Below are 26,230 nucleotides of genomic sequence, written 5' to 3'. Positions count from 1 at the left end.
CAAACACTACATACTTATGTGGCAAATTACTTTTACTTAGTTAGACACATCTTAAATAAATATGATTGATTAAAATGATTTGTCACATAAATGTGTAGTTTTTGTGTGTAATTTGCCACTGAAACTCGCGTGCATTTGCATGTTGACTTTTTAGAATGGCATACACATTTGTTGCTTCCAAAGCTTGAAGCTTGCTCTTCAACCTTTCTAGAAATGCTCCTGCTTCACCAATACCCATGACTCCATGAGATAGCTGCATATTGTGCCATGACAATTTAGTTGAGCTAACAAGTTTGTTGAGAAAAATACCAGATCGTTCCATATATACATATGCAAATGTGGCCAAACACATGCTGAAGAAGAACAAATGAAAGAGAAAGTTAGAGGCATAAATGATGAACGTGAATCTCACAAGTTATTACTCAGTGGAAGACCATGAACATTATAGCAAAAACGATACCATATATATTACTGTCCAAATGAAATTGAGTAAATCATTGGTGTCATTTTGTGAGACATTTTGTCAAACACCTTGTGTGCTTTTGAAACGAAAAATTGAGCAAAGTAATAATAAAAGATGTTAAACCAAAGAAATCTTCTTGCAAACATTCACAAAATAATAAACTAGAAATCAAGCAATATATAAACTACAACCTATATTTGCATCAAATTCATCTTCTTTTGTATTCTTCTAACTCTGTTTTCTCATGTATGATCAAAATACAAGATAAGCGTGTATTCATATGTTCAAGATATATAGTGCAGATCTGAGCTCCCTTCTTAGAGAGCCCACGATTGTGACTGAACCTCGCTAAAATCTTTGGTGTCTCTGTTTCATCTTTGTTCTGTTTTGAACATTATTTCAGAAATAATGCTATTATTTTATTTTTCTACTGCTATCTATTAATGAACGTGATATTATTTGAATTTTGGAGTGACAAACTATTGAAGTGAGAATAGGAAGCAAGGCCAAGAGTAGAAAATTCTTGGAATTTGGAAAATTCATATTTGGTGTACATTTTGTCAAACGTATCTTGGATGAATAATTCCACTATTATACATACATGTACTATTTCTCTTAAGAAATGTCATCAACTTTGATCTTTCAAACATCATCATTCAATAAATTGATATTGAAGCTATCAATACTATAATTTAATTATAATATATAATATCACATGTGATATGTATTATATTTAATCAATCATACTATTTAAATACACATTATATAATTTCTTGCAAACTGCAAAAGCATGGTCTATATTCCCTGGCGTGGGACACGTGGCACGTCTCCCAATGGGAGACGTTGGATGTAAACGGTGGTACATCCAACGTCTCCCACTGGGAGACGTGCCACGTGTCCCACGTCTCCCAGTGGGAGACGTTGGATATCCCCCTGGCCATTTAATTAAATTTTGGTCCTCTTCCTCCTCATAACAGCAAACAGAGAGCACCATATACGAAAGGGGCTGCCATTTTAGGGTTTTCAAGGTTAGTTTTTTTTTAATTTTTATGAATTTTAGTTAATTATTTTGATAAAAAAAAATCATAGGTTTAGCATTAGGATGAGTAATATACATGATTTTGTGTTAGTTTTACATTTTTATGCATTTTTTTCTATACATTGTTAGATTTATTAGTTTTTCCATGGAGTTTTTTTTATAGATTTAAGATTTCATAGTTTTTTTTTTTAATTTAACCTATCATATTGTATATATTTCATGTAGAGTCCAACAACTTTACTTAGCTAAGATAGATAATAGTATTATAGTATGTTTAGTATTATCTTTGTAACTGTGGATTTTTGGTTCAGACCGGGAATTATTTGGACACTCATAGTAGTACTTATAGATTTTCTAAGTTTAATCTATAGTTTAAGAATATTAAGTATAACCTAAGGTTTGATTAAAGTGACTGATATTAAGGATTTTATTTATTATATTATAAGGTTTAGACATCAACCAATAGGATTTTAAACACATGTTATGAATGGTGATTAAGGATTAAGTATTTTTGGGGATTAAATCTAATAAGGAGTAAAGTTTGAATGTTATAGGGTCAGTCAGCAGCTTTGAGTACGTTGAGGGCTTAGTCAAGGCTGTTTACTCCATTCAAACTTAGCTAAAAATGTGTAATTTTGTGTTTAAATATTCAGCGTATGCCGATATATCGCAGCTATAGGGGGCGATATATCGCAGCACGTAGATACGGAAAACACGAATCGATGCACGGTCGCCTCGGGAACAGTGGTCCAGGCGATATATCGCCTATAGGGGGCGATATATCGCCTCCACCAGCATGTTTTCAAACACTTTTGAATTCTTTTCCTTTCAGCCATTCAAACTCCTTCAACAGTCCAGCATCTTTTGAACGAGTCTTCAGCCTCTGCTGAACGATTATTCAAATGATTTTCACCTAAAAAGCCATTATTTTTATTCAAGTAAAATCAAGATACTTTCATTCCCAAACTCTATAAATAGGACCTAGTACCCAGCCATTATTCACCTTTTGCTCAAAGGTCAGAAGCTGCTAGTGTTAAGTGAGTGTGAGAGTGTAAACACCTGGTTTGGGAAAATCATAAGCTTAAACATCATAAGCTTATCAAACACTTTGGGAAGTGAGGTTCTATAGTATTTCGGTTGAGGTATAGATTGGTCTTTCAAGTCTTTGAGGTAACCAAAACTCTAGTTTAGTTGATTTATGTTATGTTTCCTTTCTCTTAGTCTTCTACTCAATTTCCTAACCTCATTCTTATTTTGGTTAGGGAATCCAAGTTCTTAAGCACTTAAGTTGTGGTAAGCATATTTTCTTTTAATGGTTTAGTCTTCCTATTCTCTTTCATTTCATCTCCTTTCTTTAGACTCACTCTTTCTTATGGTTTTAGGAGTGTTCCAAAAAGTCCCAACTCAGTCCATTATATCCCGGTAACTTTGGTAAGGAAAATAGGCTAGAATCTATATGTTTATGTTTATGTTATCTTATGTGTTATGTTATGATATGTTATGAATGTGTTATGAATTTGTTATGCATGTGTTTGTTGTAGGCTTGGGCTTATGCCCTATTTGACTAACAAGACCCCAAAAAGATTGTGGGCATATGCCTATTTAGCTGGTAGGACCCCACTAATCTCATGGGCATAAGCTTGTTTAGTCTATGGGACCCCAAGTAATAATGGCCATTATAATAAGTGAATTATGTGTTATGATATGTCTTTACGTTATTATGAAATTATGTTTATGTTTATGACTATGTGTTAGATTTTTCCTTGCTGGGCATTAGGCTCATTCCTTTCTGTTTATGTGCAGGAAATAAGCTTTAGAGGTGGAAAGATTCGTGACGCTTGGAGGATGTGTATCGATGGTGAATGGAGTCAAGGGGTCGAGCGTTATTCGATTCGAGGATGTAGTCTCCTTTTAATTTTTATGGTTTTATATGTATTTTCCGCATTTTCTTATGTAAATCTTTTCATTTAAATCATGTTTTGTTTTTAAAGACAATGGGATCCCAAATCCTTCTTAGCATTCTGTTTATTTGTAAATAACTCTTATTTTGCAAGTTACTCAATAAATTATGGTATTTTCGTAAAAATGTAAGATTTTTGTATAGTTTCGTTAATGGTCCAAATAGTCTAGATTAGTGGGTCATTGCATTTCATTATAATATATATGTTCATGATTTTTTTTAATTTTTATCATTATTTATTTCAAAATTTAGATATATTTTTGTATGTATATTTAAACATTTTTTTTTAAATTCTAACTATTTTGTTATATATATAGTTATGTTAAAATAAATTTATTAAATAATTTTAAAAATATAAATATATGAAAAAATTTATGTTTTTGTTGATTATTGAGATTTTAGGTTATGAAATTTTTTATTGATTTTTTGTTTAGGTTATAATTAGTGGCTCATTAGAGTTTTTTTTTTTATTTGTTTACCAATCATTTACTTAATAGGAATTTAGTGATGTTTGTTTAGTAATGTTTAACATATTCATTAATTTAATTTCGTAAGTTGTGATTTTGGTGGTGAGATTTTAGAGAGTATTTTGCATCAAAACTTCTATATCAATCACACATTTGAGGTAATTAAGTTTCTAAAATTACAATAATAAGTTATATATTGCTAGATATTTAGTGATATTTTATTTATTATTTATTAATTTAATTATATTGGTTTGTGGATTTAATAGCGAATTCGATTACTACTTGAAGTAATTTTGCTAGCTTTTGGATTATTAATTGCAAGAGGTAAATATATATTCTCTTACTTCTACTTTTAATATTATTAAATAAATGTTAGAGGAGTTTGAATATCTTAAATATTCATCCATAGTGAAGTAGGTTCTGAGATTAAAATTGTGTGTTCCGGTGATAACGGAAGGTTGAGAACTTGTGTGTTTTAGTGAAGTAGGTTCTGAGAAATTTGATTGTGTGCTGCGAAGCTATAAGGAAGAAACTTATTATATGTTGTTTGAATTGTTTGTTTTGCTATTCACATGCAGATGGTTAGATCACTATTATAGGGGAAATGCTGCCCGATTTTATCTAGGATAATAAACAATTAGTTTTATATAGACATTCTATAAGGAAGAAACTTATTGTATGTTGTTTGAATTGTTTATTTTGTTATTCACATGCAGATGGTTAGGTCACTATTATAGGGGAAATGCTGCCCGATTTTATTTAGGATAATAAACGATTAGTTTTATATAGACATCCAACTTTATCACATGCTTATTTAGTGTTGTTTCTTTTCTTTTTGATAGACATAGGAGAATATATGGATAAACAGTGGATGTCAGCGAATAGGTTATCTGCGGAATATAGGAACGGGGTCAATTTGTTCTTAAGGTTTTGTCCGGAAAATGTGAAAGACCCAAATTTTACTTATTGTCCATGTCTTAAGTGTGGAAATGTTAAAAAGATGGATCTTAAAAAGATTAAAGAACACTTATATTTCAATGGGATGGACAAGAGTTACACAATTTGGTATTATCATGGGGAGATAGCTCCTATTGCTCCAACTCTGCCATGTAGACAAAAAGGAGTGAGGAGAAATATAGCAGAGGAAAACTGAGATCCATTAGATGAAATGATTGACGACGCACATTTTGGATCAGGAGTAGACCCAAATAAGTTTGAGACACTCCTTAATGATGCTGAGAAACCAATTTACCCTGGTTGTACAAGATTTACAAAATTATCTGCGCTTCTTAGGTTGTACAATCTAAAAGCTAAACATGGCTGGAGTGATAAAAGCATTATTGATTTATTTAGTTTTTTGAAGGAGTTATTGCTCGAAGATAATGAAATTCCAATTTCATTTTATGAGGCAAAGAAGACGTTATGCTCATTAGGCATGCAGTACGAAAAAATCCATGCATGTCCTAATGATTACATATAATATCGAAATAGCTTTGCAGACACAAAATCGTGTCCTACTTGTGGTGAGTCACGATGGCAAAAGAAAAGAAATGGTGACTGTTGACGCCGTTTTTCGTCAAACAGTGAAAGAAGAGCACGTAAAACGATAACTGAAAATGGCCAATTAAAATAAAACAATATAAACACACGATTTTTACGTGGTTCAGCAGTTAAATCTGCCCAGTCCACGAGTCTTTGTTATTAAACTCAAGATTATCTCCAGGAATTCTTCAAGAATGAATTCTCCAGAGTTTTCTCTCAAGGATCAGAATTTCGGTCTTTTACAATGGTGCATGGCTCCTCTATTTATAGAGAAGGCTAAAGAATATTATCCCACATATTTTGGGTAGTTACTCTTTTTGTATAAATAAAATTAATGGCTTTAAATGCCTATAATTAGATATACAAGGAAACGTCCCCTGAAGACCAGGAGACGTATGATACCAAATAATATCCCACGATTCTAGGGGATTTACAATAATAAATGAGGATTACATCTCATATTTATAACACTGGCAAATATTCAAGGTGGTTATCGCGTATCTCTAAGGTTTTTAGCCTCTCAGGTCTCCCGTCATCTATCGAGCTAGGAATATCTCCCGAGGCCACACGGCTTTCGAGATCGTATGTATCATCGAGCTCGGGACCCCAGATCCAAAGTCGTCCCTGAAGATGAGTGTGTTCCCGAAACTATCTTTCGAGATCATGAATAATTCGAGGTCACCATACCCGAGGTCGTCTATATCCTGCAAGCTCGATACACATTCCTGGAGCATGTTTCCAACCTTATGAGTCCACTGATTTGCGAATCCATCTTTCGAGATCACAATTAACATAGCTCAAAATCTGGGTATAACAGTGACGATGTCAAGGAAGGAGTACCTGCCAAAGTTTTGTGGTACCTTCCACCAATTCCTCGTTTCATCCGATTGTTTAGAAATGCCGAACATGCTAAAAGTTTGTCGTGGCATTCTAATGAAAGAATAATGGATGGTAAATTAAGACATCCAGTTGACACCCTAGCTTGGAAAAGAGTTGATTTGAAGTGGCCTTCTTTTGGAAATGAATCTCGTAATATTTGTCTAGGTCTTTCGACTGACGGGTTTAATCCACACGCATCTCTTAGCAATAAGTATAGTTGTTGGCATGTTATGCTTGTTATTTATAATCTACCCCCATGGTTGTGTATGAAGAGAAAGTTTACGCTTTTGACCTTGTTGATATCAGGACTTAGACAACCTGGTAATGCTATTGATGTCTATCTAGCCCCTCTTATAGATGACTTGAAAACTTTGTGGGATGAAGGGGTTAAGGTTTATGATGCGTATAGGCAGGAAGAATTTAATCTTAGAGCGGTCTTATTATGGACAATTAATGACTTTCCTATTTATGGAAATTATTCTGGGTTTAGTGTGAAATGATATAAGGCTTGCCCCGTTTGTGAAGAAAAAACATGTTCTGAATACTTGAAACACTCTCGGAAAATATGTTATATGGGACATAGGAAGTTCTTTCCTAATATGCATAAACTTCAGACTTGGAAGAAGGCATTCAATGGTAAATAAGAGTTTGAGGAGGCTCCTGAGCCATTGAATGGGATCCAAGTACTTGAGAAGATGTCTAAAATTGTGTTCAAGTTAGGGAAGCCTAAAGTTCGTACACCTACAAAGATGAAACGTAGTCGTACGGCTAAGGTTGTTGAGGAGCCAAAAGGATGTTATAAAAAGAAATCTGTTTTCTTCGAACTTGAATATTGGCCTTTCTTACTTATACGCCATAATTTAGATGTTATGCACATAGAGAAAAATGTATGTGATAGTTTGATTGGCACTTTGTTGAATAGTCCTGGGAAAACTAATGATGGAATTAAGGCTAGAAAAGACTTGGTTGCAATGGGTATAAGGGATGAATTAACTCCAAAACCAGATAAGAGACGGACATATTTACCTCCTGCTGCTTACACTCTTACTAAAGAGGAAAGAATGGAAATTTGCAGATGTTTGTTTAATATAAAAGTTCCAGACGGATATTCCTCAAATATAAGGTCATTGGTAGACATGAAAAGTTGTATTTTGACTGGTATGAAATCTCACGATTGTCATATTCTAATGCAGCATTTACTACCAGTGGTCATTCGATCTGTGTTGCCTAGGAAGGTTCGAGATGTAATCACAATATTATGCTTGTTTTTCAAGTCATTGTGTTGTAAGGTGATTGATCCACTTAAGTTACCTAAGTTAAGAGATGAAATTGTTGAGGTATTGTGTGAGTTGGAGAAATATTTCCCGCCGGGATTTTTTGATATAATGATCCATATAACAGTTCACTTGGTTAGAGAACTAAGATATTGTGGTCCCGTTTATTTAAGATAGATGTATCCATTTGAGCGATATATGAAGATTCTTAAGGGGTATGTTAGGAATAGAAGTCGGCCAAAAGGATGCATCGTCGAATGCTATATTGCAGAAGAGGCAGTTGAATTTTGTTCTGAATACCTGACTGGTGTACAAAGAATTGGGTTAACTGATGTTGAAAATATTGAGATTCAGAGTCGTCGTGGTAGCATTGTATACACAGTAAATTGAGATATACTAGATGAAGCACATCGTCTTGTGTTGCAGAATATAAATGAAATTCAACCTTATATCGAGTGAGTTATATTCATATAATACATTTAGTTTAAGTTGTGTAATTTTGTATGTTCAGTTGTTTAACAACATATTTATAATTGAAGGGAACATTTTAATTGGATAAAAACAAAATTTCCATTCAAGTCAAGGAACTAAAAATGGTTACAAGACGAACATTATCGAACTTTTAGTAGTTTGATAGAACAAAAGGTAAATTGTGTTGATTATGCAAAGTTGTCATTAATTGGTAATTACAAGATGACATGGTTGGTTGTTTTTAATGATTTGTTTTTGGTATGTTGATTTAATAGGTTGTGGCAGAATTACAAAACACATCAAATAAGGTTTCAGACATCACTAAGTGGATTTCTCGAGGACCTTCTGTTAATGTCATCAAGTTTTCATCATACATGATTAACGGTACTCTATTTAACACTAGGGAGCGCGATAACAACAGAAACACACAAAACAATGGTGTTAGCCTTGTTGCTAAAATTGTGCAAGTCTCTAGTGCAAAAGATAAAAATCCAGTTGAATGTGATATGAATTTTTATGGAGTAGTTAATGAAATTTGGGAGTTAGATTATATCACAACTCGAGTACCTGTTTTCTTTTGTGATTGGGTGAAAAGTGACAGCGGCATAATATATGAAGATTATGGTTTCACATTAGTTAATCTACAACAAATTGGGCACAAATCTGACCGATTTATATTATCTTCACAAGCCAAATAAGTATTTTATGTGAATGATCCTACAGACAACCAATGGTCAATTGTTCTTCCAACGCAAACAAGATAATGGAACATTAAAGATGGTGATTTACATGATATACCTCTCGAAGAAGAACTTGTCACATTCACCGCACTAGAAGATAATGATGAAGTTGATGATGATTGTATTTGTTTCTGTGAAAACGGTGAAGGATTATGGGTTGATGATAATGGGTCTTGAGGTACCATTTAATGAGTTTGATATATTTATGATATGTGAAATTTTCAGTTTCATATTTTTTGTTTCATCTTTAATTCAAATGTTTGTATAACTTTTTTTTTATGATTATGAGGTTCCAAAATGGTTATAATAATGATATTTATGTGTTTACAGATGGAGGGTGATCCATTTGGTGGTAGTTCTGATGAGGGGGAGCATTACCCTCATTCTCAGTCAGTGGAACAAGAACAAAAAACTGCGAGAGGACGTACATGGATGTCTAAAAACACCAAAAAAAAAGAGTGAATGACATCTTACACCTGTTGAATACAACGAGTATGGTCAAATAGTTGGTGAGACTAGAAGCAATGTTGCATCACAACTTGGAGCTATTGTTCGAGTCACTGTGTCCATCAACACTAACACTTGGAACGATGTTAGTATGGTGGATAAAAATATAATATGGGATACAATGAAGGTATGATTTTATTAATTATAATTCATTTAATGTTTTTAAAATATATATTGTTTTGACAATATGATTCTTATTACTTTCAAACTTGCAAAAAACTTATTAATTGGACCCCAAACAAAAGAAAAAAATGTTGATGGATGCGGGAAAGTATTTCCGAAATTGGAAGACTAATCTCACAAGGGTACACGTGTATGGCGCTATGAAAAAATTCCCAACTTCCCACCAGCTATTCCACTTGGATTTGAGAATGTCATAACTCCAGATGAATGGTTAAAGTTTGTGAACTCAAGATTAACTCCCGAGTGGCGTAGAAAGAGAGAAGAGATGCAAAATTATCGAGCATTGAATAAATACAATCACAACCTCTCTAGAGGAGGCTATGTGCGTATTGAAGAGATGTTAATGGAACAAAGTGGGAAAATTCTGACTGAACTTGATAGGGCAGACTTGTGGACTATGGATCGTCGGAATGCAAAAGGAGAGCTAGTTGGAGAGGCCTCTGAGATTCAAAAAAATATTGTAAGTGTTCATATTTAATAATGTTGATATATCAAATTATATATTAGCTTCTACATATATCTTTCTGTGAATATTGTTTCACAGGATCATTACCGACAACTCCAAGCTGAGAGTAAATGGGCACCTGATGGCCCTGATGATGTGCTGACGAGGGCGTTGGGCACTCCTGAGCCCCGGGGACGTGTTAGGGCTGGAGGACACGGTGTGTCCCGCACAGTATACTGGAATACTCCAACACCTACCTCAACGAAAAATAAATCGAAAGTCTCTTCTTCGAACGACGACATTAGAAAGGAGTTTGAAGAAAGATTTCGAAAACAAGAAGAAGAGCATCGTCAACAAGCACAATGTCTAGAAGAGCGCCTTCAGCAACAAGATGAGCTCTTGAGAAAATTCATGGCCCAACAGAGTGGGTCAGGATCCAACGTTGGAGTCCCACCAGCACCACCATCATACTATGTGCCCAACCCACCAGTGCCACCAGCGCATGCATCCTACTATACTCCTGACCCACTAGTGCCTCAAGCAAAAGAACAAATTATTGCACTACAACCGCTTTTGCAAGAGGTAATTAAATTTCTTGAATATTCTGAAACCAAATAAATTTCTTTACTGTTTCAACATGGTTATGTGTATATAATATGTTTCTTGCATAGGGTCGAGCATGCCAATTAGCGATTGGTTCGGTTTCAAACGTTGTTGCATCAGGTAAACTCATTGAAAGAGAGGCAGGCAACAACTACCAAGTTATGATGACTAGCGTTATTAAGCCAACCTGTCCTCTCCTGTTTGCATATCCTGATTGGACATGTACTTAGTTGCTCAAGCCATTGGGACGCCAATATATAGCGTGGCCTAAGGATTTGGTCATTATATCTGAAGATATATATCATGAGGTGATGCCAAATTTTTACATAATTATCTTTACAATTCTATATTTATTTGTTTGCATCTTTTTTTAATTGTTGATATTGTTGTATACAGGCTCCCTCTACAAGTAGGACCAGATCACAACGACCAAAAGCTCCATCAACACAACAACCACGAGAAAGAAGACGACCACAAACTCCTCCAACACAATTGCCCCACACTCTATTGGAACGATTACAAAATATCGTATCTCATTGGGCTAATGGCGAGTGTGTCAATCTAGGCATAGAGTCTGAAGTTTTTGATCAGGATATGTCTCACTGTTATATATTTAAGGATGACATACTTCAGTTTGCTCGAAGGAAGAAGATTGGACAAGCAGTGGTCGTTAGCTACATGACGTATATATCTCACAAAGTTCATTCATTTAATTTTCTAATTTGATTTATTCAATCATATAACAATTTTCATATTTTTGTATTAGGTTCATTTACAGATATGTGGTACAACAAGGTCGCCAAAATAAGTTTTTATTTGTAAACCCTAATATTTTTTCCACTCAAGGGAGTTCATTCGACGATCGTGTTCAAAATCTGTTCAGAAGATGCAATGACATAAAATCAAAAGAACAAGTTATGCTTGTCCCTTGGAACCATGGGTAAGTTTAAAAAGTTGTCATTTTTTCGACCCATATCAATACTTTCTTTGTTTAACATTTGAGTTATAATTTTTTGGTTTTTCTTATGCAGTGAACATTCGAAGTTGCTTTTTTTGGCACCGTATGCATATCATGTTTATTGTTGTGATCCGATGAATTCAGATCTCAATAGCCGTGAGGAGATTGTATCAGTGATCGTTAGGGCTTTCAATCTTTTTTTTTCTATGAATCTTCCTGATGTCGAGATCCCTGATACTCTACGCATTAAGCAACCTCAGGTAAGTAATTACAACTTAAATTTTTGAACTTTTATAATTATTAAGTAGAATAATATGTATGCATTTTTTAACAAGTTTCAATTTAATAATGAATTACTGATACTTTTAAATAATTAGTGTCCACACCAACCGGACAATGTGGCAGTGAACATTGGATGTTGCTTATTTTGGCACCGTATGCATATCAAACGTTGAATTTCAACCTCTCCCAGTGGGAGACGTGGGAAGTCTCCCACCTCTCCCAATGGGAGACGTGAGACCTATACCTACAATGACCCCACCTACAACGTCTTCCCAATTGGGAGACATTGTAGACTTTCAACCTCTCCCAAATAAAGTCATAAAATCCTTATTTTGTTGCAGTGTAGTCGGTTACGTGTGAATGTATTTATTGTTGTAAAATCCCTATGTTTAAGGGATATGATGTAATTAGTTATCCAATCCCACATTCTATGAGATATTATCATGCACATAGAAAATAATGTATTAAGTGGCATTATATCATTTGATTCACATAATATCTTCCTGAAATATGTGGGAATAAATTCTTAAACCTTCTCTATAATAAATGGAGAAGGAAACTCCATTTGTAAATGACCGAAATCTGGAGATATTGAGAGAAAACTCTAGGCAACTATTCTCTGAAAAGTTTCGAGAAGACTCACAAGCACTTATAACACAAACTCGTGGACTAGGTAGATTTAACTGCTGAACCATGTAAAAAGATCTTGTTTTCATCTTCTTATTTCATTTCCTCTGATATATTCTTATTTAATTACTCTAATTTTTAAGTTGACGAAAAATAGCGTCAACAACAACCAAAGGCATTGGTAAACAACCTACCACTTCAGCAGCATCAGTAAAAAGCTGTTATGTGAACCACACCAACTTCCTATATATTAACAGATTGATGATGGTGTCAATGACCATACTAAAATACATTGGAAATCTCATATAGGTAAGAACAACTAGCAGATAGGCTTACCTTCTCAATGATCTCTGCATAAATTGAGTTGTTTATCCACCAAAAACGCATGCGTACCTAATGCATTGGAAACAAAATAAAAATCTACAAATATATAAAAATTGAAGAGGGTTGTAAAAACCTTGTTTGTCAAATATTTTTATAGACCATTTTTTTTATTTACTAATGATTTCTAAGAATTAAAAGTAGATTTTATGTTCTGTAAAAATCATGGGTGACCCATTATTGAGTTGTCATTAAATGAATATATGTATGTTTATGTGAACTAGATTATAATATGATGTTAAATGCATGCATGTGGATCCCCATTTAATTATTAGTGTATTTTGGTAATCTGGCCTGTTGAGGGCATATTTGTGTATTTTGGTGCATATTGTGATTTATAGATGAGATCTCATTATTATGGGGATATATTCGAGCTATTCGGCATGAGACGGTCTTATATTATAAATTAGCAGTTTGGTCATAACGGGGTCAATTATTGGGTAATGAGAATGGTTATTTGATGATAAATTGGGAGTTATTGATGAGAAAATTTTGGGAGTTTTGACTATCATGTCCCCGGGGGTGTTTTCGGGACCCCGAGCACTAGGTTTTATTTGATGTTACTTAAGCTTGAAGTAGCCTGCCAGATAGAACCATACGTGAGAAAACACTTTTCTCTCTCCCTGTTAGTTCCTTTTACCGTTCGAGGTAATTTCGAAGAAATCTTGAGTTCTAGGAGTCGGAATCAAGCGAGGATCGATGCATAGCGATCCTAGGAAAGATTAGAAGCTTCTTGATCGAAGGATTTAACGGAAAACAACCCAAGTGAAGGTAATCTAAGTTTTAAGTTTTGAGTTTTTAGAATTTCTAAGCTTCGAATTGGATTTTTTGAATCGTTGAGTTTTTGATTCGTTTGAGCCTTGGAATTTGATGATTTTGGATCATTGGGAAGCTTGGAAACTCTGATTTTTGAATTTGGAAGTGTTTAGGTATGTTTTTGGGAGGTTTAGAATGGGAGGATTCAGCTATGCTCGATAAAAAGGTGGCCATTAGTATAGGTCAAAGCATACTCACCCCTAAAGACCAAATAATTTTATCCCATAGGTCAGACCTACAAGCTGTAAAAGATTCCTTAGTTCTTACCATTCAGGCGGCAGCATCGGTCTCAAACCTAGGCCAACGGGTTCTTGCAAGAGAACAAGAGGTTGACCACTTGAAAAGGTATATAGAAACACAAAAACAAGAGATGATAACCATTAGAAATGCCAACAAGGCATTGACTCGAGAGAAGGAGAAGTTGGTTAAGGAGAATGGGACTTTAACTACACTTCTTGCTAACTACTCAGTCGATATGAAGGAAAAATTTCAGACACTGCAAACTACTGGGGAGACCCTTAGAGTTGAACAACAAAAGTTGATTGACGAGGTAGAACGTGTCCAAAACCCCAATCCTTAATAGATTATGTATTTTTTTTTTTATCTATATATTACTACTGTTTCACTAAAGTCTCTTATTGTGTGTGCTCTCAGCAACAACCTAAAACTTTGCTCTCCAAAACACTAACCTGACATATTAACCCTTAACACACTAACTGAACTGATAGATCACTTTCAAAGCTTGAGAATATCAATTAACAATCCAAACATCGACATCGATAAATCATCAATTATTTATCACATCAATAATAAAGGCATGCATTCAGATAAATAACAAACTTCAATTTCTCTACCGTGCATGAGAATATTCATTTAATCCAAACTCATACTTATATCATGGAAACTCAAACACACAATGAGTTTATAATACAATTATACAACATCATTAACATACATTAACTAAAATATGGATAAATTATACTAACCATTAACGTGTGGCTTGTCTTGTGGCGGAACTCAGTAGCATTTCAGATCCCAAAATCTAATAACATAACGAGTATACGACATCTACAAACTCAAAGCTCTGATACCATTTGTAACGTCCCTAAGGTAGGGTACGTCTGCCACATACTCGTAATTCTAGGGTTTACGAGTATGTAAGGCACTTGACCAAAAGAATTAAATAAAATGATACGAAGAAATACAGAAAAATTTAAACTTTTATATAAACTTATTAGAAGAAATTATTACACGTATGAATACTTTAAATTTAAGGCAGCCATATGAAAACTCTAAACCATTATTGCATTGCTACTGAGTCCGTGCTCCACAAGTTGCTCAACAGCTAAAGCCACACCTGGAAAAATGTTGGAAAATAACATAATGAGCTAACGCTCAGTAAGCAAATCTCATGCATACACATACACATGAATGTCGTGAGTTTGTAGTGCACATATACTAATATGCTGACTTATATACTTATGCATTTCATTTATTGCTCATGCACTTTCAAACTTTACTTTTATGCTCTTTCTTTTAGTTTCACATTTTTATGGGCCCAATATCACTTGTGCACACTGTTTGATTCAGCCAATGCCTGCAGGGCTTGTTACACATATCATATAGAATCCCATGGGTTCTCCTCCGGCTAGCCATCATCTCAGCTAGGCTCATCATAGCACTCATTTCATCGTTGCCATAGCTGCCATACTTATTACACATATGGAGGAGAAAGACGGAAACATGGCAAACATATCTGAATGGTCAACTCTGACCTAGCCCACACTAGTAGGCAGCCACTATAAGTCTTATAGACTTCCGTCTTCTTTACTGAACTTACTTGATTGCTTCATCAAAACAGTGGCACCCTTTTTAAACATCTTATTATCACTTTGCTTAAGCCTTGTGTCATTAAAATGTTTAACTTTACATAAGACTTTTCAAGACATTTCATAACTTTTCTCATATTCATATGCATGGTCTTATATCAGATAATAATGTATCACATAACTGTACATGCCATGCATACATGCTGATGCTGAAATGCCAATGTTCGTGTTCATGACTGATGTTGATGGTATTCAATCAAGGCATTGTATCACATCTCATATAACTCAAAACATCTTTAGTCATAATACATGAAGCTTTGGGTTGGTGGCGTTGTTATACCTTAACGTAGAGCTATGGCTCAGGTCTAAGGTTTCCAGCCTAAAAACTTAAACGCTTCATATATCATAACATATAACAAATCATGAACATAGAGTAATCCACATATCCATCAACATAAGAACACATACTTGCACATAATTCATATCATTCTTAACCAAGTAAGACATCTTTCACATATCACAGAATTCATCAATTACATATCACACAACACCCTTATGGTGTTCATATAACCATTCTTCACATACTTATCATATGCATCATCATCATACCATACTTAACTCATCAGATGTACACAATCAATGTAGTCATGCATCTTACACTTAAGCACAAAAGGTGAGATTTACTTACCTTAGGTCCTTAGCTTATTTTAAAATTCCTCACCAAGAGTCAATCAATCAAATCCATACAAATCCTATTCAAGGCACATCATTTATTAAATTCTATCAAAATCATAAATATACACTATTGATAGTGTATATTAATAATACCAGAAACTATATAAATGATAACAATAATTATTATCAACGTAATGCAAATAACTCTTCATATAAAACCATGATTTAAACCTTGCTCATAAGATAATGTACTCTTATGATAATAATAATAATAATAATAATCCCAACAAAAATAATAATTATCGTCTATAATTAAACTTATTTCGATATTAATAACAAAATACTTCAATAGCAATACGTATATGGATGTATATATTCAAATAGTCATTTTATAAAAGAAATCATATTTTTAACATAAAGTTGTAATAATCAATATAATGATAATAATATAAATATAAATATTTATATTATTATTAATTAGTCATAATATCAATTCCAGTGATATAATAAATATACTTTCTCCAAAATTCACTGGTCTTACAAATATCAATAACTGTAAGAAACTAATATTTGATATTATTTTAATATTCAAATATTAATAAAATATTAATATACAATAATAATGGTTAGATAATAGGTTTACTATAAATCATACTTTTCATATATATATATATATATATGAATCTGTATTCTTGATTTACTTAACAAAATAATAACAATAATAATTAAAATTACTTAATCATAATAATTTCCATATTAATATAAAATCAATTAAATATGTATTTTTATACTTTATTTAATATCTAATATTTTCTAGAAAATTGGACAGCACAACGGCTATAAAGTGGACAATTCCAAAATCAAAACCTGTATAAAAAATATATATAATCCCAGACAGCCAGTAAATTACAGAAAATATTCCATATATCAATAATATATAATTATATACTATAAATACACATAATAACAATTACTCTAATCAATCACAATTAAATCACAATATATAGGTTAAAGAAATTATACCAAAATGATCGGGTTCCACAACAAGTCAAACGATGATTTTCTGAGACTCAAAACGTACTTCGGAACCTCGAACACTAAGTTTCGACCGTCAGTCTACGGTGGATCGCGGTGGCTCGTGGTGGGCCCACCACCCAACTATGGTAGATGTAGGAACAAGTTATTGGGTTTTGAAGCCCACAACACGAGGAACACGATGGTGGTGACGGATCGGCAAACGGATGCCCGAGGTGGCCGAATCGCAACTTTGAAGTCGCGGGGTGGCCGAACTTAAATCGAGTGGTTGAGGCGTTTAATCGGCGAGTGAGCTCTAGATTCCCGCGTAGGTCGATAGTTCGGAGGCCTCTGAATCCAACGGTCCGGCGCGTGGCTAAAAATGGTGGCCGGAAAGTACTCCTGCGTCGTCGGCAACAGTAATACGCAGAGGAGAGAGAGAGAGAGAGAGAGAGAGAGAGAGAGGGAGAGAGAGAGAGAGAGAGAGGGGTTTTCTCCGACAAACTCAGTGGACGGAACACTTCCAAATAGTCGTGTCGTGCTTGTGCCTCCCGGGCTCGTGCCGGTTTCGTACTGTGCTAGAAAACCCGACCCGTATTTACAGCTCTACGTGCAACATACAATTTAGACCCTGTTTCGGTACCATAATTTATTCAGAATTTCTTGAAAATTTGTAAGATGTTCTAAATAGCTATAATGTACACCATTATATAAAAAAATTTGGGAGAATAACTATTCAGGTGTCGAAATAGAAAAATGATGCACCGGTGTTGCAAAAAAATGGATGCGTTGTAGTCGCTCCCTATATATATAATTATAGGAGTTATTCAATTATTTTGACTTATAATTATAGTACTATTTAATGTAAACAAAATGATCATTTATAAAGATTATTTTTCAACAAGGGTCAAAGTTCCTTTGACTATTTAAGTTATGGATATTACAAATCTGCCACGGCCTAGAGCTCGGATCATGGATTTTATATATGATACAAGTTGGTTTAATTGTAAAAAAAAAAGTTTTAAGGAGGAAACAATATGATAACTATGATACTTTTGGCATCATTTGGGAATATGGAAAAGCAGTTCATTAACAAGATTGTCAGTACAAGAAGCAAATTATGATAGATGGAACGTGAAGACCAGACAAATAATTTTGCTTTTGGTTTGATATAATGTATGGGTAGATAGAACGTGAAATATTTGGAAAGGACTAAAATCTAAACTATAAAATAATTGAACGAGGTTACATGTAAAAAGATTAATAAAAATTATAATTACATAATAATTATATTAATAAATAATTAATTTTATTTTAAAAAAATTAATAATTATTAATTGAATTCTTAAAATAGAAACTTCACAAATAAGTTAACCTATTATAGCCATTGAAAACTCCTTCACATATATATATATATATGCCATCATAATGTATTTAATGACGATGAAACCCCTTGTAGTAGCATTGTGATATGTAAGGAGAGTATCTACTGAGAAGATAAAGTCCTATTACTCTCCCATGATGTCACTAGCAGTATAATTGGTGTTACAAAATGTCACAAAAACTAGAGAAGTTTACATTATGGGATTTCGAGTCATTTTAAAAATTAACGCCAAAAATTATTTGTGAAAGTTGGGAATCATTACAAATGATCTGTTTTTTTTAGTATTATCTATATCATAAGTGAATAAATTTATATTCAGTACGCTAGAATTATCAATTTCTTCGCCTACTTCATTACGTTGATTGATTGTCATAGTACGTAATGTTTGCTGGAAAAAATGAAATGGAAATTATATTGCAATGCCAATAAAGTTTTCCAACAACTACTTAATTGCAAGACTACTATTTCTAGTCCGACTTATCTACTAGTAGTAGCACTCACTTGACTAGACGAACAATTAATTTGAGAGTTTATGTGAGAATTAAAGTCATACTTTTCTAACGCCCGTTTCAACTACTCACAAAGACTTATTAATATTATTGAGAAAGAAAAGCAAAACATGGACGAGAAGATGGAAAAATAATAGGTGGAAACTGGAAAATGAAAATAGTGACAATAAAATGAACTAAAAATAGAGAGATGAGCATTTCATCACAATATATATAAAGAAGCCTCAATCGTGCCATACATATTCCATTTTAGCTTTTATATCCTATATGATTATCAATCTCACCATGGCTGCAATATCAATAACCATGAATCATGTTACCCTCATTATTTTACTAGTGTTTCTTGCAGAAGTAACAATGTTGATCAATGTTTGCTTTGCAAAGGAAGACTCCAACATACTCTGCATTGACACAGAGAAGCAAGCCCTTTTGAGGTTCAAGCAGGATCTTGTGGATCATTCTAGCAAACTGGGCTCTTGGGATGTCTCCAAAGAAGAAGATTGCTGCAAATGGGCTGGAATTGTCTGCAACACCCTTACTGGCCACGTTTCTGAGCTCTCCCTCAAGGGTGGATCCTTTACAGGCAAGATCAATTCCTCTTTGCTTAATCTCACTCATCTTATTAGCTTAGACTTGAGCCTAAATAATTTTGGGGGGATTATTCCCAGTTTCATGGGTTCTCTTGTGAGTTTGAGATATCTTAACTTTACACGTGGAGGATTCGAGGGAAAAATTCCTCACCAACTTGGAAATCTTTCAAATTTGTGCTATCTTGGGCTTGGAGATTTGTATTATTCTCCTGATCAGCCAGGGTGGTACAATAGCTTATATGTTGAGAACCTTCATTGGATTTCCACTCTTTCTTCACTAGAATCTTTGGTCATGAATGAAGTAAACCTTAGTAAAGCATATGATCATTGGCTTTTGGCAATCAATAGAATCCCTTCGTTGCTAGAATTAAGATTACAAAGTTGTGGGCTTAGTCATACTCATTTTCCTTCTCACATTAATCTTACTTCCCTTGAAACGCTTGATTTGAGTTATAACTCTCTTGAACTTAGAGGTTCAATTCCTTGCTCCTTTCGAAACAATATGAGCCTTTTGAAATATCTTGATTTTTCTAACAATGATGTGGATTCTATAATTCCCAGCTGCATTTATGGTTTTCCCAATCTTGAATACCTCCACCTTTCTAATAATAAATTGCAAGGCGCTATCTCAAGCACCATAGCAAATTTGACTTTTCTTGTGAGTTTGGACTTGTCACATAATGCTTTAGTAGGAAAAATACCAAAATCTATGGGAAACCTTTGTAATTTGGAGGCAATTGATTTGTCTTCGAATAGATTCAAAGTTAAAGTCTCAGAAGTTTTTGAAAGCTTGTCAGGTTGCCTTTCAAGAAAGCTGAAGTTATTGTATTTGAATTGGAAAATTATGGAGGAGGGCAGTGAAATTGGGAATTGTATTACTGGTCAAATTCCGAATGAAATTGGCGATTTTTTTAATTTAGGTCATCTTACTGTTTCAAATACTGAAATTTCTGGCCCAATTCCAATGTCTCTGTTTGGAAAATTACTGTCTTTAAAGTGGTTAGATTTGTCATTTAACAATTTGAATGGATTTCTTCCAGAAACCTTGGCTTCTCTATCTCATTTAGAACACCTTGACATTTCCAAAAACCAGTTGAGTGGAACTCTTCCACATAGTCTGGGGTCACTATCCAATTTAGAATTCCTTGAGTGTTCCAATAACCATTTGAGCGGACCTCTTCCACAAAGTCTTGGCTCTCTTTCTAAGTTAAGATTCCTTGGAATTTACAATAACAAATTGAGTGGATCTCTTCCAAAAAGTGTTGGGTCTAGCTTAGAAATCCTTGACATTTCCAATAATCAGTTGAGTGGACCTCTTCCAACAAATCTTGGATCTCTCTCTAATTTATCATACCTGGTCATTGAGTCAAATAATTTAGAAGGTGATGTTTATGAATATCATTTTGCGAATCTCACGAAGCTTAGAGGAATATTCGCTTCCGGAAATCAATTGACTCTAAAAGTAAGCTCGCATTGGATTCCACCCTTTCATCTTAGCACAATGGATTTAAAAGATTGGTACTTGGGTCCTCAATTTCCTAGATGGTTAAGATCACAAAAAGATATTGGACAAATAGGCATGTCTAACACTGGAATATCTGATGTCATCCCTTGTTGGTTATGGAATTTTTCTTCTTATAATACAGTTCTCATTGACCTTTCTGAGAACCAAATCCAGGGAAAGATTCCTGATTTTCCTAGTCATCATAACATCACAAACTTAAACTTGAACTCCAACAAGTTGACAGGTCAATTGCCTCGTATTTCGGTTTTCGATCTTGATCTTTCTTATAATTCTTTGTCTGGTGACATTTCACATTTCCTATGTAATCCAAACGATAATCTGATAAGTTCGAATGCCGTTAAACTGTCAAATAACTTTTTATCTGGAAAGATTCCTGACTGTTGGATGTACTGGCCATCGTTGCAAATTATAAACTTGGATAACAACAATTTTTCTGGGGAAATTCCAAGTTCTATTGGATATTTACGTCAGTTAGGTTATTTGCTACTTCACAATAATAGCCTCATTGGAGAAATACCAGAGTCTATAAAGAATTGTTCAGGTTTAGTGGGTCTTGATCTTGGTCTGAATAAGTTGGTGGGAACTATACCAAGATGGCTCAAACATCTTCCTTGTTTGAGCGTTCTCATCCTTCGTTCAAACAATTTGCAAGGCATTGTTCCAATTGAGTTGTGTGCACTTTCTGAGCTTCATGTATTGGATGCCAGTAATAACAATTTATCTGGAATCATACCAAAGTGTATCAAAAATTTAACAGCCATGACCACTAAATTACATCAGACCAGCTCTGTTTTGATTAATCTCCGCACAAACTATTTCGAGAGAGAAAGTACATTGCGTTTTAGGCTGATAAAATCTGGAGTGATTGCATTTTTGGTGATTAAAGGAAGAGAAAATCAGTACAACAGAATTTTAGGCTTTTTACGAAGCTTAGACCTTTCAAGAAACAACATATCTGGAGAACTCCCGAAAGAACTGACAAGTCTTAAAGCATTACAATCACTAAATTTGTCTGCAAATTGTTTAAGTTGGAGCATTCCAAAAATGATTGGCAATCTCACAGACTTGGAATCTCTTGATCTCTCAAGAAATCAATTATCAGGTAACATTCCACCAAGTATGTCAAGTTTAACATTCTTGAATTTCTTGAACCTATCATACAATAATTTGTCAGGAGAAATTCCAACAAGCACTCAACTACAAAGCTTGAATGCTTCAAGTTTTATTGGCAACCAATTGTGTGGACCACCACTCCTTAAAACCTGTAGAGAAGATCACGAAACAACGCCCACGGATGCAACTACTGAAGGTGGAGAAAGACAAGAGGAAGAATATTGGTTCCGATTGGGCATAGGAATGGGATTTGGAGTGAGCTTTGTTGGTGTCATTGCACCTTTGTTGGTGTGTGGATTTTGGAGACGTGCTTACTTCTGGTTTTTCCAACACTATTTGTGGTACAAGATTTTGGATTGTTTTACCAAAGTAAAGTACATGCTGCAAAATTAGAAGGCTCAATTACGTTTGATGCCTTCTGTAATAAGATATAGCTTCGTCCATTTTCACTGTGGCGTAAGATCAGAGGCTGCTCATTTTTTTAGTCAATCTTTGAATTTACTTTTTGTCATGTTTGCTTTATTTTATTTTTTTTCTTATTCCTAGACGTTGAATCCAATTTCTTTTTGTGTTAAGTGTAGCGATATATTTTACTTTTTGGACAGTAATCTCCTTTGTGTTTACTGTGAGGAATAATATTTGACTTCTGAATTAGCCATTTCCAATATCATATATATACAGCAATCCGCAAGAAAACACTAGAAATTAACATTGTAATTGCCCATTAATGATATTTATGTTTATATATATGCTAAATAAAGGCAACTTGTAATTTTGTATAGTTTTAAAGTCATAAACATTGTTTATAATTTTAATAAAAATGTATTCACTGTTTTTTTAAATATATATATAATAGAATGAATTATAATTTTATAGTATATATAAATATTTATATCAATAATTTCTTCATATATGATATTTAAATACAACGTTAACATAAATATATATATATTTACATGGCTACATGACACATATATAAAATATAATAATATTTAAAAAGAAACTAATAATAGAAATAAAATAAAAATAGAAAAAGTCATAGTGTAGACAATAATATACATGCATCAACTATTTTTAGTTTCTAATGTATCTTACAATGTACTTTGATGAAGGAAAAAAACTCCAATCAATTCATAAAAAAAACAATCACACAAATTTATAAGATAAAAAAAATAATATTTATGTCTTGATCATTTTTAAATAAATATGATTTAATTATTTAAATTATCATAAAATATATTTATCATTTGATCACTCGCCGGCTGTCCTTTCCTTGAGTAAGAATATGGAATTGGAGAAGTAGCCATTCGCTATTTCAAAATGTGTCAAAGGTTTTCAAGTTATCAACAATGTGTTAGTGAAGCTTGGAAAATTCTGGTCCATGGCACTCTTATGTACAGAGTGTTGACTAAACTCAAGCATGTGAAGGCTGTTTTGAAACAATTGAATACTTGCTTAGTAGGAGATATTGGTGCTACCTACTATCATTCTTAACAAATTTTGCTAAAAATTCAGCAGCAAGTGCATGATGACCCTCAAAATACTCAGCTTATCACTGAGGAAACGCGTTGCAGGTAGGGGCATGGTCAGCTTAGGGATGCTTATCTAGAGTTTTTTAGTCAAAAGGCAAAGTTGAGTTGGATCCAGCATGGTGATGCTAATACTCAAGTTTTCCATCGGAGAATTCGGCAGCGAAGGTTGAAAAATTCTGCAATGGCTATTTGAGATGAGCAAGGTCAGTGGCAAGATACTGAAATTTGAATCCAAAATGCTTTTCTTGTTTATTATCAGCATTTATTGGGTGGGAAGTGTCATGGAAGAAGGCGTGTGCAAAGCTGTGACGTCATGGATGAAGGGACAGTTCTTTCCTCAGCTAACATTCAAACCCTTTTGCAACCTTTTGAGAAGAAAGAAGTTAAGGATGCCATTTTTTATATCCCTGGTGACAAAGCCCCGGGCTCGGATGGTTTTAGTAGTTTTTTCTTTTAGCACCATTGGGATCTAATTGGTGAGGAGGTAAGTGAAGTAGTCTTGTCTTTTCTTGAAACTGGTAATTTGTTGAAGGAGATTAATGCCACCACAATTACTCTAATTCCTAAAGTTAATTGTCCTGAAAGTGTTAGTGACTTTCGGCCTATTTCTTGTTGCAATGTGTTATATAAAGTGGCTGTTAAGCTTATCTGTAGTAGGTTGGGAAAAGTTTTGCATGATCTAGTTGCAGGCAATTAAGGAGGTTTTATTCAAGGCAGATATATTGGGCATAATGTGATGGTTTGTCAATATTTAATTAGACATTATGGGAGGAAAGGAGGTAAGCTGAATTGCATTATGAAAATGGACATTAGGAAAGCTTATGATACTTTAGAATGGGATTTTCTTGAAGAAATGCTTGAGGTTTTTCGTTTTCATCATCACTTTATTCACTTGATCATGGTTTGTGTGAGAACTCCTAAGTTTTCAATCATGCTAAATGGGTCCTTGCATGGCTTTTTAATGCAAATCGCGAGCTGAGACAAGGGATCCGATGTCTCATTTGTTGTTTGTTTTGGGTATGGAGTATTTGTCTAGAACTCTGAAGAAAATCGCGAGGGGAAAAGACTTTCTGTTTCATGAGAGATGCGCGGACCTTCAACTCACTCACTTGTGTTTTGCTGATGATGTGATGCTATGTTCTCATGGTGATTTTAAATCAGTCTACCAATTATTACAAGATCAATCAAGTAACTGGTTACCTTACCCAGGATTTGGAAAAAGAAACGTACAATCTAAAAAAAAAAAAAAAATGTTTATAATAAATAAAAAAATAATTTTAAACACAATTCATATTACAAAAAAATTGCAAAACAACCAAAGAAAATTTTAATATAAAATTAGTAATATAAAAAAATAAGCTAAAAAAATAATAATCAAATTACAAACATACATTTCAAAATTAATAAAACTTGATTACGAGTAAAACTATGACATAAACCAACTTTTATACAAAAATAAGAGAAAATAAATCCATAAAAATGAAAATTCTTAAAAAAAAGCCATAGATTAATTTTTTTTTTTTTTTAAAAAGCCATATTTTTGCACACTCTATTAAAATTCTCATATAAAATGTAATTTTGTCATCTTATTGACGATTAATATACTCTTAAATTTTAATTACAACTAGTTTTTTTTTAAATTAAAAGATTTATACTAGTATTAATTGTTCATCTTTTTAAAAAAGAAAAAAAAGAAGAAGAAATTGTCGGTTCATGCTTAATTAATAATGATAATAATTGGCATATTATGGTGTGAGAAGAAAAGTCATTAATTGATCACTTTCCCATAAGATAAGGTGGTCTCACTAGATGTGTCATTAATTAATTGGTGGTCTTTCACATATTTATCAAGTGTCATTCCATTGGGGATAATAAAAACAAGAAGAAAGATTTAAAAAAAAGGGCCAAAACGTGTGGTTCGATGTAGAGCTGTAAATACGGGCCGGACTTTCTAGCACGGTACGAAACCGGCACGAGCCCGGGAGGCACGAGCACGACACGGCAGGACAAGCCCGAAGGCACGACACGAAAGCACGAACAAACTAGCCCGAAAGCACGACACGATAAAAAGCCCGATATTTTGACATTAATAATCGTAATAAATTTTTATTTGTCAATTATTAAAATGATATTTTGACATTAATTAGTGATAGGTGGATGTATTTATCAAAAATAATTGATTTGATAGTAGAGATAAAGTAAGAAAATAATACATAACCAAACGTGTAAAGTAGGGTAGAATAATACTAGACTTCTAAATTATCTATATATCACTACTTTTCTAATTTTATTGAACACTTGATAGTTGTATCAATCTCTACAGCCTTTTGTGATTGTCAATCTTTATAATATATATGTAATTCATTCTATTAAAATGTGAACCAGTTTTGTCTTAATTTGTTTAATATATTTATGTCATACA

The 26,230-nt window shown here is 33.6% G+C and overlaps 1 protein-coding gene and 1 long non-coding RNA gene across 2 annotated transcripts; one reads left to right on the top strand and one right to left on the bottom strand.

The window, feature by feature from the left end:
* Positions 1-14,234: 14,234 nt before the first annotated feature.
* On the bottom strand, positions 14,235-17,626 carry LOC133780218 (uncharacterized). The gene is made up of 3 exons (XR_009869168.1): positions 17,165-17,626; positions 16,155-16,218; positions 14,235-14,994 (listed from the first exon to the last, which is right to left on the bottom strand). It is a non-coding gene; the product is annotated as an uncharacterized LOC133780218 (long non-coding RNA).
* Positions 17,627-19,333: 1,707 nt separating this feature from the next.
* On the top strand, positions 19,334-22,669 carry LOC133778013 (receptor-like protein EIX1). The gene has a single exon (XM_062217814.1). It carries the CDS (start codon positions 19,334-19,336, stop codon positions 22,667-22,669), a length of 3,336 nt encoding a protein of 1,111 aa, XP_062073798.1.
* The last annotated feature ends 3,561 nt before the right edge of the window (positions 22,670-26,230 follow it).

This window comes from Humulus lupulus, chromosome 5, assembly GCF_963169125.1.
Source record: "Humulus lupulus chromosome 5, drHumLupu1.1, whole genome shotgun sequence".
NCBI lineage: Eukaryota > Viridiplantae > Streptophyta > Magnoliopsida > Rosales > Cannabaceae > Humulus > Humulus lupulus.
This window is presented reverse-complemented; position numbering and strand designations above follow the sequence as displayed.

Excerpts from the sequence above, each read along its gene's own strand:
- LOC133778013 (XM_062217814.1), top strand. The coding sequence starts at position 19,334 with ATGGCTGCAATATCAATAACCATGAATCATGTTACCCTCATTATTTTA.